Here is a 13812-nt window from a genome sequence, read left to right as displayed (position 1 = left end):
AGTAGATCATTTTTTTCTTTTTTATTTAAGATGGGGTTTCACTATGTAATCCAGGCTGGCCTCAAACTCTTAGCAACCCTCTTGCTTCAGCCTCTTGAATGCTGGGATTATAGGTGTGCACCACCCACCAGACTGAGTTAGATCACTCTTGGCTGTGTGACTTTAGTCTTGCCCCTCTATCACTCGAGCTCGGTCTTCTTATCTTTAAAATAGGGGCAGCCCTGACCTGGCACAGTGATTGCAAGGGTTAAATGAGCATTTCTACCAAGGCACACCCAGCTTCCGCATGGTGCCTGGTACAGAGTAGGTGCGCGGTAAATGTTATCTGAGGCTGTTGTCATCCCCCAGATGGTCTCCCCGCCCAGTGGCACCTGGGGCATAGTGCGCCCTCTCATTGTCTGAGTCTTGGCACCAAAAGGCTTGGTGAGGGGCTGAGGACACAGACAGAAACAAGCATTTTCCAGCTTTTATGAAAATTAATAACATTAATAGCTCACAGACATATACATACACATATCGCTATGTACACACATGGTCATTAAGTTATTAATTAGTCTCTGTATAAAAAGTGTCTATGCTAGTGTTCTGGGCTGGGCCCAATCAGTCCTTGGCATATTCACAGTAGCAGCCCAGGGCTTGGCCCTGTGCGTGGGCAGAGGGGAGGCAGGAGCCGCAGCACGGGCAGCCCCCCTTGAACACAGGAGTGAGTGTCCCAGGCCGCACACGTTCCGGTCTTTGGTCCCTGTCTTGGCACCTGGAGAGCAGCTGTTCAGCAAGTGGGCAGAGGTCCTGATCCCCATGTGGGCTGGTGACGCAGCCTTCCATGTATGGCTTCCGGAGGCGCAGTGGCCCCTAGAGGATGCTGGCCAGCTCTGTGGAGTCTGTGTCAGAGCAGCCTGAGCTGCTGGCTTCATCCCTGCAAGAGCCAGAAAGAAGGAGTTGGGGAAAAGTGCTGGAGGGAGCAGACTTACCCCGGCACCACCTCCACCTGCCTCCCTCCTCGGGAGCTGGGCCCTGTTGGACTCTTCTGAGCGGCAGGGCAGCTGGCTCACTCTCTTTCAGCCAGGAGCTGCTGTTGCTGTTGCCTATTCTTGCTGCACCTCAAACCCTTGAGCTACACTGTGGCACAGGCTGGCTGATAGGCTGCCGTGACTCATCTGGCCCTGCCCTATGGTTGTAGGTCGCGCCCAAGCTCCCCAAAGCCAGCAGGGCAGTGGCAGAGGCCACAGGCAGCAGTGAGAGTCTTGGACAGGGCTCAGAGCTCTGTTCTGCCCTTTATCCCAAGGCTGGTCACTGTTCTGAGGTAAACTTCAGTTTCTTCACGGGCAGAAAGGGAATCATAAGAATCTCAGACATGCAGTGTTGCTGGAAGACCACATATGGGAAACCGTAAACACCTAGTCCCAAGACACAAGCTCCTTGAGGGCAGGGATTTTTGTTTTGCTCATGAGTGCAGTGCCGGCAGTGGTAGGGGCCAGTAAGTATTTGTTAAGTGAATGAATGCAGAGTCATTTGGTACAGGACCCGGTGTAAGCTCAGCGTGGGCTGGGAAGGCGTGCAGGCAGTGAGACTGGACTTGGCCCCAGGAGGCACAAGGGGCTGCTGAGCCCAGGCACCACCCCTCCCTGTTCTCACCGCAGAGCCTGCAGGGCCTTCTTGTTCTGCCGCCGCTTCTCCTCGTCAATAGGGTATAGCTTGAAGAGCAGCAGGCCCAGCAGGATGAGGGTTATGGGCGTCAGGGCCACCAGCATCTTCAGCGTGAACTTGACGCGTGCCGGCTGGGAGCAGCCCCGCGACCGGTACCCAGCAAAGCTGTGGAAATCCGGCCAGGAAGAAGAGGTGAGCAAGCGTGGGGCACCTAGGGCTCAGCCCTGCCCTGGGCTGCCCCAGACCCCTGCCCCACTCACTCGAGACTGAGGGTGGAGATGCCCATCGAGACTCCAGAGGCGAACTTGGTGAAGAAGACATAGAAGGAGAAGAAGATGGGCTCTGTGCCGTGGGAGTGGGGGTGCTTCAGGTGGAAGTCATCGATGACATCAGGCAGCATGGACCTGTGCAGAGTGGGTGGTGGCCGCCATGAGGACTCCCCAGCACTGCCTGGCCACCAGGCACCTTGGTGTCAACCGGAAGGGAGGCCCTCAGGCAGTCGACAGCCCCATAGCCCACAGCTCCGAGCCAGAAAAGAAAGCCCATTCCTGCAAGATGAAGGGTCCCAGTCCAGGCGCCCAGCTCGCAAGCGGCATGCAGGCTGCCCTGCGTTTCCCATGGTGATGAGGTGTTCACACCCTGTACAACTCTCTGGGCAGATCCCCTCTGCCCTCAACTTGAGCCCACAAGAATGGCCTACAGAAGTCCCCAAGGAACTCACCCCAAGGAGCTTTGGAGCTAGAGGGTAGATGGCTGGGGACTACGCCCAGGTGAGCCTGGATGCACTTACCAGGGTAGTAGGAAGGCTGCTGCTACACTGATGCCAGCTGCTACAGCCACCACATATGTGATGATTAAATTACTCTCGATGAGGGCCACCAAGATGAGAAACGGCACTGCTGACTAGAGGGGGGTGTGGGAATGTGGGTCAGCAGGGAGGTTGCCAGCAGGAGCCCACCTCAACCCAGGAGCCACCGCCAAGCTCACTCACTGAGATCCCAATGTACACAGCTGTCTTCTTGCCAAAGCGGGTCAGAAACCACTGCCAGAGGGGAATGGTGAATGTGGCTGAGAGCTGTGGGTGGATAAAGGGGTGAAGGGTGGGATGGAGCAACAGAACCTTTCCTGGCCTTCCCAGGACCCCCAAAGGTGTTTCCAGCCCTGCTGGGGGCAGCCAGGGGGCGTCGTCTGGGCAGCAAGAAAGTGAAAGGCATGTGCATGGCCCTTCTACCTTCTCATAACTTGGAGTACAAGGCCACGAAGTAGCTGACGTCCATACCTTTGCTTTTGCTGTGTCTCTAACACGCACTCCCAAACTTCTTCACCTTCCTTTTTGTGAATGTGTGATACCAGGGATTGAACCCAGGGCCTTTACACTAGCTACATCCCCACCCCTTTGTTATTTTTTATTTTGAGACAGGTTTTCGCTAGATTGCTAAATTGCCCAAGCTGGGGTTAAACTTGTGATCCTCTTGCCTCAGCCTCCCAGAGTGCTGGGCGTGTGACACCGTGCCTGGCTCCCAGACTCCTTCTTTTACAATCCTACCTAAGCAGCTATAGGTTGGGTCCAGCCAAATATCCTGGGAAGCCTCCTCTAGCCCTTCATCTAGGGGCCAGTCTGGGAACATCCTCTAGGTGTCCAAAGAGCCACCTGCAGCCTGTGCCACATCAGCCCACCCACACTCACCATGATGGCCAGGAGCAGATTCTGGAACTCATTGCGGAAGCCCAGGGTGTAGGTGCAAAACAGAGCAAAGTTCCCTTCCACCAGCTGGGGGACGCAGCAGGCAGGGAAGGAAGGAGATGGTGTTGGGGCTGTGCCTCCCCAAGACACCCCCCACACTCTGGAGACCTCTGCCCCCTCCCCACGCCCCCTGCCCCTCAGTTCCGCCTCACCAGAGTCCTCTCCAAACCCAGCCCTCTTGGGCTGGACACACTGGGCCCCCACTCACCATGAACGCCAGGGAGGTAAAGAGGAAGGCAGCAATGAGCTTGACGTATGGGCCATGGCTCATGACCAGCCGAAGGCCCCGGAAGAAGGGCACTGGCTCAGCCTGCTGGGTCTCACAGGGCTCTGGGGAACAGGGGTGACAGTGAGAGGGAGCAGCGGGCCAGGCAGAAAGACACTGCCACCCCGTGCTGGGGCCTGTACCGCGTCCCCGGACCCCTCTCACCTCTCCGCTCCCGCACGCCCAGGGTCAGGATGACAGCACAGACCACGTAGATGGAGCCAATGACCCCCGCTGCGAGCAGGTATGCATTTTGCTGTAAAGGAGGTGAAGGTGACAGAGACAGTCAGTCTGGTCTCCTCCCAGCAGCCCCACTCAACCATCTGCAGCCAGTCCCTTCTCTGGGGGACTTATTGTCTCCATCTGTGGAACCATTGACTCATCCTGGCCCTGCTGAGGCTTCCCAAGGCTGGGTAAAGTTCGGATGTACAAAAGGTCAAAAACCAGGGGTCTGCCAGTCCGCAGTTCAAATCTCCCCAAATCTTTGCCATTTACCAGCACTGTGGCTCTGGGCAAATCACTCAGTCTTTCTAGACTTCCGTTTCCTTGTCAGCATATTAAGTGACTATGTATATCAAAGGCCCAACAATTAAGAAACATGAGGCTAGGTGTGCTGGCACACACTTATAATCCCAGCACTCAAGAGACTGAGGCAGGAGGACCGCCACCATCTTGAGGCCAGACCGGGCTACATAGTGGACGCTGTCTCAAAAAAAAAAGAAACAGATTAGGAAATATGAGCTCTTGCTTCTATTTAGAGGCTGACTCTAAAGCACTCCACTGTTCCTCATCTCCCCAGATCCACGTCCTGCCAGGGAAGGGCCTCACCGTTTGTCTGAGTGAGGAGATGCTGTGCGTGCGATTGCTGCTTTCTGAGGCCAGTGCAGAGTCACTGGGGTCCTGGAGACAAGGCGCATTCGCTTGGCCTACGATCTGTCCCTGGATCGCTGTGCCCAGCACTGTGCCCAGAACCTCCACGGTCATCCCTGGGTAGAGAAAAGAAGGTCTTTCAGGGGAGCCTCAAGGCTTATGGGCCCAGGGAGGAAGCCCAGGTACATGCGGGCCCTGCTCCAGCTCCAGGTTTGGTGGGTGGCGGAGGCAAGTGTCAACACTCATGGGCCAACACTCATGGCCTCTCTGTGCGACCTCAGGTTAGTCCTTACATCATTCTGGGTCTCACCTGAGCAATAAGGGGACCAAGTTATTTCTAAGAGTTTTCTAGAGTTTCTAAGAGTTATTTCTAGAGTTTCATGAACTAGAGCTTAGTGAAAGAGCACCTATTCACATACACGAGGCTCTGGCTCAAACCCCCACACCACACATACACAAGAAGCTTTCACACCCACAGCTAAGAGCAGAGCAGGGAGCTGGGCCTGCAAGGGATGGAGCAAGGCAAGGTGAGAGGGCGCAGGAGCAGGGCGCAGGGAGACTTACGATAGGCCGTGGCTGAGTCCCGCTCACTCTGCTCAGTGCTGATGAACATGGTAAGTGCCGAGTAGGGAACATGGAAGCACTGGCATGGAAGAGAGGCCTTGGCCAGTTAGTGCACAGATAGATGCCAAAACCCCAGGGCCTGCCCCTACCCCAGCTCCAGCCCAAGGATACCGAGAAGAGGGGCCCACACTCACCGTGACCAATGTCTCAAAGAGGCAATAGAAAATCAGGTACCAAAGGGCCTGCCCCCGTGGGAAGTCGGGCACGAACCAGATGAGGAAGTAGGCGACGACAGCCAGTGGTGTGGAGAAGATGATCCTGAGGAAGGGGAGGTCTGAGTGGAGGCCAGAACCCCAGGAGCCCAGCTGAGCCAGAGGTCCAGCTCTGCTCTCTGGGTTCCCACCAGAAGGAAGTTCCTTCTGATTCCACCCACCCCTGGGCCAAGCCCAGAAGGACACTCTGGGATTGGCCCTGGACCAAGTCCTGAGTGTGGAGTGGGAGCAGGTCAGACTGGAGTCTCATCCACATCTCCCCAAGAGCAGGCGCTTCTTTGAGCTGGGGGACCTGAGCAGAGGACAAGACCTCAGGGCAAGCAGGCAGGGAGAAGAGGCCACCTGGCACCTGTTTTCACATGTGCACACACACAGCTGGGCTGGGGTGGGGAAGGCCAACTCCGGGCAAAGGAAGATGGAGGACTCAGGTGGAGGACTGGGCCTAGTGATGCAACTTTGAAGGGCAAAGGTCTGCCATCCGCACGTGAGTCCTGCCCTTCACAAAGGGCGGGCCTCACACTGGACGGACACCTCAGCTTCAGCAGAGAAAGCAGCAGAGGGTGAAGGCTAAGAGATCCAAGTGTGACTCTCCCAGCTAACCATAAAAACTTAGGCTTGGACAAGTTATTTAACTTCTCTGACTCACTTCCTTCTGCATAAAATAACAATAAAAAATAGCACATGCCTTACATTCAATATTTGCTCAGATATTTATTATGTCCCCATTGTGTGCTGGGCAACATTCTAATTGCTTAAGATGTATCAGTGAACAAAAAGGACAAAAGCAAGAGCAGAAAAAAAAAGAACAAAAACATTGTCCTTGCAGAATTTACATTCTAGTTGGCTACCAGCAAAAATAAACATAGTTTAAAATGATATATACTCAGCCTTAAGAAGGAATGAACTTCTCACCCATGCTACAACAGGGATGAACCTCAAAGACCTTAGGCTCAGTGAGATAAGCCAGTCACAAAATAATAAATATAGTACAATTCAGCTTGTATGAGGCAAGCAAGCTTGAGTAGTTAATGTCATAGACATGGAAGAGAGAAAAGCAGTCCTGAGAGCTGCAGGAGAGGAGTGAGTGTTGCTGATGATGGGTATAGAGTTTTAGTTTGGGAAGATGAAAAAGTACTGGAGGTGGAAGGGAGGTACTGGTCACAGGAAGACCGGAATGTACTTAATGTCAGTGAACAATACTCTTCAAATGGTTCTAAATGTTTTGTGGGTTTTTTTTGTTTGTTTGTTTGTTTTTTGTCTTTTTGAGACAGAGTCTCGCTATGCAGTTCAGGCTGGCCTTGAACTCATTTTGTAGCCCAGGCCGGCCTCGAACTCACAGCAATCCTCCTGTCTCAGCCTCCTGAGTGCTGGGATTATAGGCATGCACCACCACACCCGGCAGTTCAAAATGTTAAATGGGAACAGTACACATATTTTGCCAGTTTTCAGAAAGGTTATATACACAGGGCATGATGGCGCACATCTGTAATCCCAGCACTTGGGAGGCTGAGGTAGGAGGATTGTTGTGAGTTTGAGATCAGCCTGTAGTACAAAGTGAGCTCAAGGCCAGCCTGACTGTGTAGTGAGACCCTGTCTCAAAAAAAAGGCTATGCACATGTGGGAAGGTAGTAAGTACTTTGGAGAGCTGCAGAGCATTAGAAGTGAGAAGCAGAGCCTAAGGCCTTGCCTGGAAGTCCTAAGTGGCAGCAGGAGGCAAGAATCTGCCGGGCAGGGCTGAGGAACAGCTAGAGTGCCAGTGGGGCCAGAGTGTCAGCAGCAAGGGAGATGGAATTAGGAGACAAACTTGGAGAGGAAATAGGGCACTTCACGGGCTCCCCCAAGGACTTTCGTTCTGCTTTGTAGGGTTGAAGTAGTTTTAAGATTTAAATAAGTCGATGTGAAAATGCAGGCCAGTTTGTTGCACTTGGACGCTGTTTGCTGTGACTCCAAGAAAATTTGCAGGAGAGCAGGCCTGCAGGAGTAGCACAACCCATAGCCTGGGGACCTGGGGCTAGGAATCAGACCACAGGTCCAGCCTGCTTCTCAGCCTCCCCTTATGACCTTGCTGACCACCTGCCTCTCACAAGGTGGCCTTGGGGACACCAGGGAAAGCACCTGTCAAAGTCTTTGGCGTGAAGGGAGGATTACAAGAGGGGCTGCCCTGAAACTTGCAGAACAGGCCCCAGGCTCTTCCTATCCCGAAAGGAAGAGGGATTTGAAGAGGGGCCCAGGTCCTCGCTGTGGTGCAGAGGGAAGCCATGTGTGCAGCGGCCGCTCAGCCTGTGAGCTTCTGGTGTTCACTCAGACACATACAAAGATACCTGCTAAAACAGAAAGCAGCCCAGTGTCCCCAGCACCTTCCCCAAACTGGCTGCCACACCTGCCCAGCTCAGGTCTTCAGATACTTCCGGATGGCTGCTCTGCCTCCTCTGCCCTCTCCAAACCATGTGTCTCTTCAGAGACGAGCGCTCATCACCCTTCCTCAAACACTCCATCCTCTGCTCTAGGCAGCTGAGTAGTGCTGCCCAGGAACCCCATGTGACCGCTGCATTGGCCTGGCTCAGCACCCACTCCCATTGGCTGGGCCTCATGAGGAGATGCGGCAGCAGGGCCCGCCTTCCACTGGCTGCCAAGGTTTCGGGCACAGGGCCAAGGCTCACGAGCTGGCACGCTGGGAGCCCTGAGCAGCCTGCCCAGGTGAAGTAGTCTGTCCTACCCGTGGCCCTGAAGCCTGGATCAAAGGCTCCAGCCTGGGCCTTTGCCAGGGCCTGGCAGGATTATAGTGGGTGGGAGGCCTCGTGGGAAAGGAAGCTGTGGGGGTTTGGGGGCCGCTGGAAGAGCTTTGAAGCCCGGAGACCAGGTATGGGCGCCCCTGGGGCAGGAAGGCGCCCACTTGAGCTTGGATGGGCTGGAGATGAAAGGGGCACCCCCCCACCCCTGAAGCAGGATGTCCTGGAGGGAACCAGAGCCCAGCCTGGCTGGTCTTCTGTGCCTCCCTTGCTGTCTGATCTACGGGAACTGCCTCCCCCAACCTGACCCCACAGCCTGAAGCTGAGTGGTGGATGCTTTGTACTGAGGGAAAAAGTTCCCATCATTCAAGGTCCCAGAGCTTAGGGTCTGCGATACCATTCCTGACATTGTCTCCGATCCCCGTCCCACGAAGAGCCACACAGAAAGAGTACAAATTACATAACACTTAGTAGGTACCGTGCCAGGCATGGAGGCTGAGGCAAGAGGATCACCGTGAGTTTAAGGCCAGCCTGAACTACATAATGAGTTCAAGGCCAGCCTGGAATATATAGCAAGACCTCATCTGAAATATACATATGCCAAGCCTTGCCACGCTCATAATCCCAGCGCTTAGAAGGCTGAGGCAGGAGGATCAACATGAGTTCAAGGCCAGCCTGGGATACACAGAGTTCAAGTCCAGCCTGAACTACATAGAAAGATTATCTCAAAAAAAGGTGCCAGGCACTGTCCTGAATATTATACATATTCACAACCATTTAATCCTCACCACAACACTGCAAAAAGTTCCTTATCCCCATTTTACAGATGAAGACATTTGAGGCTCAGAGACATTAAGTGACTTGCTCAAAGTTGCACAGCTGTAGGTAGTAAGGCTGGAATTCAAACCCTTGCAGGCTGGCTGGAGAGTGCAATCTCTCAGCTGCTCTGAACTGCCCCTCTGCCACCAAGCAAGGGACTGGGTACTCCTTGGGAAGCAGGCGGACCTGGGCCAAGGGGAGTTGACCGGCCCAGCACTTCAGCCAGCCTGGGAATGACCTGGCTCACTGTCTCGGTGTGCATGCCTTGGGCAGCTGAGGCCTCAGCTGAAGTCTCAACACCCTTGGACTTTGATCCCTTCTCAGCACCCCAGCCTGAGACAAGAGATGGAAAGACTCCCCCCTCAAGGGGCAGATGTACAGGAAGCTCCTGCCACCTGGAAGATGTCTTCTACTTACCAGGGCATGAGGCGACCCAGGCGGGTCCAGGAGGATTTGCTAATGCAGAAGCCCACCAGAGGGTCCGTGAAGGCATCCCAGGCTCGGCCCACAAACAGGATGATGGAGGCAGAGAAAGGGTCCACCTAGAAGGGGGAGGAGGTGGGAAACAATCCTTTTATTCCTAGACCCATCTCAGTCCTCACTGCACAGGCCCATGAGACCCTGTGCTGCGCCCACCTGGGCCTTGCACATCTCCACTTACCAGGTTAATGATAATAGCAGGCCTGGGGATGTAGCTCAGGGTTTGCCTAACATGTATGAAGCCCCGGGTCCAATGCCTAGGACCACAAAATAAGGCAATAGATTTTGCGTGTATGTGTACTGGAGACTGAACCCACCACCTTATAAATAAGCGGCATTTCTCTCACACTGAGCTATATCCCCAGCCTTTTATATTTATTTTTTGTCTTGATGGGGTCTTGCTAAATTGCCCAGGCGGGACTCAAAATCGATAATCCTCCTGCCTCAGTCTCCTAAAGTACTGGGATTACAGGCATGTGTTACCACACCTGGTTTGACATGTGATTTCTTTGATAACAGTAGCACTGTGTGCCTCCTTAGGGACTTTTCCAGATCTATTTCCTACCCCTTCTGCTGCCTTTGAAAACACTCCCATGAGGTAGAATGAATCTAGAATCATTCCCTAATCAGCCAGGTATGGCAGCACAGGCATGTAATCCCAGTACCCAGGAGGCTGAGGCAGGAGGAACATTTCAAATTCAAGGCCTGTCTGGTCTACATAATTAGTTCAAGGCCAGCCAGAACTACTCAAAAAAGAAAAAAAAAGAAAAGAAAAAAGAAGCAATAGAATCACTTCCTTCCCTCCCTCTCACAGCCCCAAGCCCCTGGCCACCTGACAACAGAACTAGCATTCATTAATTAGCCACAGTGGGCCTCAGTTTCCCCATGTGGGAGTTATGATTGCTATCTTACAGGGTCAGGCCTTATCTCGGATACTTGGACATAGGAATCTACAGATTTTTTTTTAGACAAAGTCTTGTTATGTAGCCCAGGCAGGGCTTGAACACTCAGTTCTCCTGCCTTGGCTTCCTAAATGCTGGAATTACAGGTATTAACCACCATGCCCAACTATAGATGCTTTTTGTTTGTTTGTTTTGAGACAGGGTCTCTATGTAGCCCAGGCTGACCTTGAACTCACTGCAATCCTCTTGGTCCAGCCTCCGATCCTCTTGGCTCAGCCTCCTGTGCTGGGATTATAGGCATGCGCCACCATGCCCGGCAAATGTAGATGCTTTTTAAAAAGTGGCCTGTGACTACCTGTTCAAACTATCCCTCTCCTTCCAAATACCGTAGGCTCTAAATGCTCTAAATCTAGAAGCTCTGGGTTCCTCCTCATCCATCGCAGGCCGGCTATTGCTATCGCTCTGGGAAGCTCGCGGCCCCTGCCATGCCATCATCTCTCCAAGCAGACCTCCCTGCACCCCAGCTCTAATACTCACTACAACAGCTTTATACTTCAATCACAGAGACTAGCCCAAGGAAACTGCTCAAAATCTAGGGGCTGAATGAAATCCTTTGTCCTTTCTGGGGCTCAGTGCTTCCCACCTGTAAATAGATAAGGTGCCCTGTTTGTCAAGTCAGATGCTACACAGACAATTTAGCCACTGCAGGAGCCCCGGTACCCTTGGCTATTCAGCTTCCTACTCCCCTAATGACAGGACAAATTCTCAGAATGCCAGGCTGCTGGCCAAGACTTCTCAAAGCAGTGTAGCACTGCTTTACCCTAAGCATTCCTCGCACTTGAAGATCCTTCGTCCTGGGGTACTCTAATTTAGCCCAACACCTAGAGGCCCCTCAACCCACTGACAAGCCTCTGCTCCCCACATGAACATGGGATACGCTTCCTCCACAAGCCTGACGATGTCTGCTAACCTCCGAGCCAAGTTAGCTGTCTTCTAGCTAGGGACATGCTGTGCCAGTCAAGCTGTGCCAGTCTCTTCTAAGAACAGTGTCACCAGTAGGTCCCATTTTCCTTCACACTACTGCCTACCCTTCCAGGCTCTGTTGTTCCTGCCAGGAATGGAAGAGTTGCCATCTAAGACTCCCCACTTGGATATTTTCTAAAGTCTTATTTCTCACCCACTGTGACTCTAAGAGACAGCAAAATAGATTTTTCTGCCCCATTTTTATAAATAAGTAAAACAGAGTGAACATATCCAGCGATATCTAGTCATTCCCATGTGGAGATACCAGAAGAGCCTGGAAGGCTCAGGTCACTCACCAGAGCTACGTCCAACAGGTAGATCTGCAGGAAGAAGCCCAGGGCACAGCCTGTCACCTGGTAGGGGGCCCCTCCAACTGCATAGCAGAGCTTGTTGCAAACTGACAACTGCTGTTTCTTCTTTGGTTCCTTCTGGGAAGAAGAAGAAAGGATGAAAGTAGGTCCAAGATCATGACTTCCATCCTAGAAGCTCCAGAGGCAGGACCATCCCTCCAGACAACTCTGCCAGGAGGAACAACTCTGTCTTCCCTGGTCCCACCTGGAGAGATCCCACTTCCCACAAACAGAGAATTCCCTATTCTTAGGAACGTGGAAAAAAGGAAGCTCTGACTCCTAGGGAAGTTGCTCCTAAGTCACCCACTCTCCCTTGCTAGATTCTGAGGAAAGTTACTAGCTACCATCTCTAAAGAACTCTCCCCAAGGCCTCAGCTACTGCTCCTTTCCAAATTCCAGAGGGAGAGCATGCTCCAGCAGCAGACCTGTCCCCACCCGGCACCAGCTGCCACAACCTGAAAATCCTCTTGTGGCTGAGAGCTGCCTGAGCTCAGCCTGGGCTCCAGCCCTGGCTCCAGGGCCAGGATCCACCTGCCCACTGGTAAGAACTCTAGAGAGCTGTAGGGGCCCAACCCAGCTAGCTGCAGGCACAGCTGTTCCTCCCATCTGTCCCTTAGCGTCCCTAGTCCCCATAGGCAGCCGGAGCTTCAGGGAAACTCAGGAGCTGTCCTATGCTCCAGTTTCAGCTCCTAGGGGACCTTGGAGAGGGTAAGAAAGGCCCCTAGGTGCAAGACTGGACTCTGTCTAGGTGGGGCGCTAGGGAGGTTGAGGTTGCCCAGGGAAAGTAGAGATTACTCATACCCGGTAACAGCATAATTGCTCATCGGTCTCCTTCCAAGGATCAGTTAATAAAATTAAAAGGAAAAGGTAGTCACCTCCCAAGGAGATATTTATTGCCTGAGATCCCTTCGTGGGTCTGCCTGGTTTCATTCGGTCGTTAAATATGTCTATAGGGCTCTGGCTGGGGCCGGAGCGGATGGTCGAGACACAGAGCACTGCGCACACGAACACTCACACTCAAACGCCTGCGGAACGCGGCTCCTTTAAGAGCCGAGCCCTTGTTCTTATGAATGAACTTGAGCAGCCCTCACAGCAGAGTAGAGGCGAGAGTAGGAGGGTGAGGGTGGGGGTTGGGGTGAGGGTAGGGGGTCGCGGTGCGGGAAGGGGAGGGTCTCAGATCTCTGGGGTCTCTCCAGCTTCTAGCGCGGCAAATCCGGGCTGCTCTTTCCAGAAGAACCGGAACCAGCTGGGCACAACCGGGCACTAAGTGGAGCTGCGAGTTGGACGCTCCGCCGAGATAGAGTGTGGGGAGAGCAAAAGGGGGTGTGAGCGCCCCAAAACCTTCTCATCACTTCCAGGTCCCAGGGCCACCCCCTGCTCATTCTCCTGCTCCTAGGCCTCCGGGTCCCCGGCCATCCCACGTGCCAGGCCTGACGTCCGACAGCCTCATGCGCCCATTTGGTCCGCCCGTCGCCCCTTCCGTCCACTCGGGGTGCTGGGCCCTTACCTTCACCTGGGCCTGGCGTTCGCCGGCTTGGAGGATGCTGGGGGACAGCAGCCCCGCCGCGGAGCCGCTCTCGGAGCCCTCTCCTTTGGCCATAACCCGCGGGCCACGGCGTCTGAGGTCTGAGACCAGGACGCAGGGATGTGCCTCTCCTCTAAGGGCTCCTACTCTTCCTGGGCTCCGGTCGCAGCCACCGCACCACTGTCGCCGCGGACCAGCAAAACCCAAAGGCAGGCGAAGAGTAACTCTGCTCCACGCGCACACCGAACCTCTTAAATGTTCAGCCCCGCCCTCCGGGTAGGACCAATCGCTGACTCCGGATGCCCCGCCTCGAGCCAATCCCCGCACCCGCTGGCCCTCTTCCCGGCCCCGCCCCCGCGGCCCCGCCCTGGTGGCGGAGCCTTGCCGCTGAGCCACGTTCCCTAAAATCCCGAAACCTGCTGCTGCTGCGCTGCGTCCTTGCCGCCGAGGAAGGCTGCGAACCCTCCCTGATCCCTGCGAGGAGACTGAGGCCCAAGGCTCGGAGTGGCCCACCCGAGGTCCCCCAGTGAGTTCTGCGTGAGTCGAGCCTGCCGCCCATGCCTTCTGACCTTAGGAAAGAAGGGGGCTCGGAGACCTAGCGGTCCCTCCAAAATCTGGAGTC

At 54.2% G+C, this 13812-nt stretch overlaps 1 protein-coding gene across 2 annotated transcripts; it reads right to left on the bottom strand.

The window, feature by feature from the left end:
- Positions 1 to 451: 451 nt before the first annotated feature.
- Mfsd2a (major facilitator superfamily domain containing 2A) lies at positions 452 to 13432 on the bottom strand. Of its 2 annotated transcripts, none has more exons than XM_005395270.1 (14): positions 13173 to 13432; positions 11612 to 11743; positions 9328 to 9452; positions 5285 to 5408; positions 5091 to 5169; positions 4485 to 4642; positions 3822 to 3912; positions 3600 to 3721; positions 3335 to 3418; positions 2639 to 2722; positions 2438 to 2550; positions 1908 to 2051; positions 1636 to 1812; positions 452 to 916 (listed from the first exon to the last, which is right to left on the bottom strand). In XM_005395270.1, the coding sequence occupies exons 1-14, from the start codon at positions 13263 to 13265 to the stop codon at positions 853 to 855; spliced, it is 1590 nt and encodes a 529-aa protein (XP_005395327.1). In that variant the 5' UTR covers positions 13266 to 13432; the 3' UTR covers positions 452 to 852. The 2 variants fall into 2 exon arrangements, with proteins under 2 accessions (XP_005395327.1, XP_005395328.1); XM_005395271.1 differs by having other exon boundaries at positions 11612 to 11740.
- Positions 13433 to 13812: the final 380 nt, after the last annotated feature.

Source organism: Chinchilla lanigera, unplaced genomic scaffold (assembly GCF_000276665.1).
Source record: "Chinchilla lanigera isolate Chin_1 unplaced genomic scaffold, ChiLan1.0 scaffold00051, whole genome shotgun sequence".
Lineage (NCBI taxonomy): Eukaryota > Metazoa > Chordata > Mammalia > Rodentia > Chinchillidae > Chinchilla > Chinchilla lanigera.
The sequence above is the reverse complement of the archived record's forward strand: the minus strand, read 5'-3'. Positions and strand labels throughout refer to the sequence as shown.

Excerpts from the sequence above, each read along its gene's own strand:
- Mfsd2a (XM_005395270.1), bottom strand. The coding sequence starts at position 13,265 with ATGGCCAAAGGAGAGGGCTCCGAGAGCGGCTCCGCGGCGGGGCTGCTG. Across the intron at positions 5,170-5,284 it reads TCTTTGAGACATTGGTCACG|TGCTTCCATGTTCCCTACTC; the intron begins GTGAGTGTGGGC and ends CTTCCATGCCAG. Across the intron at positions 3,722-3,821 it reads GGGCGTGCGGGAGCGGAGAG|AGCCCTGTGAGACCCAGCAG; the intron begins GTGAGAGGGGTC and ends CCTGTTCCCCAG.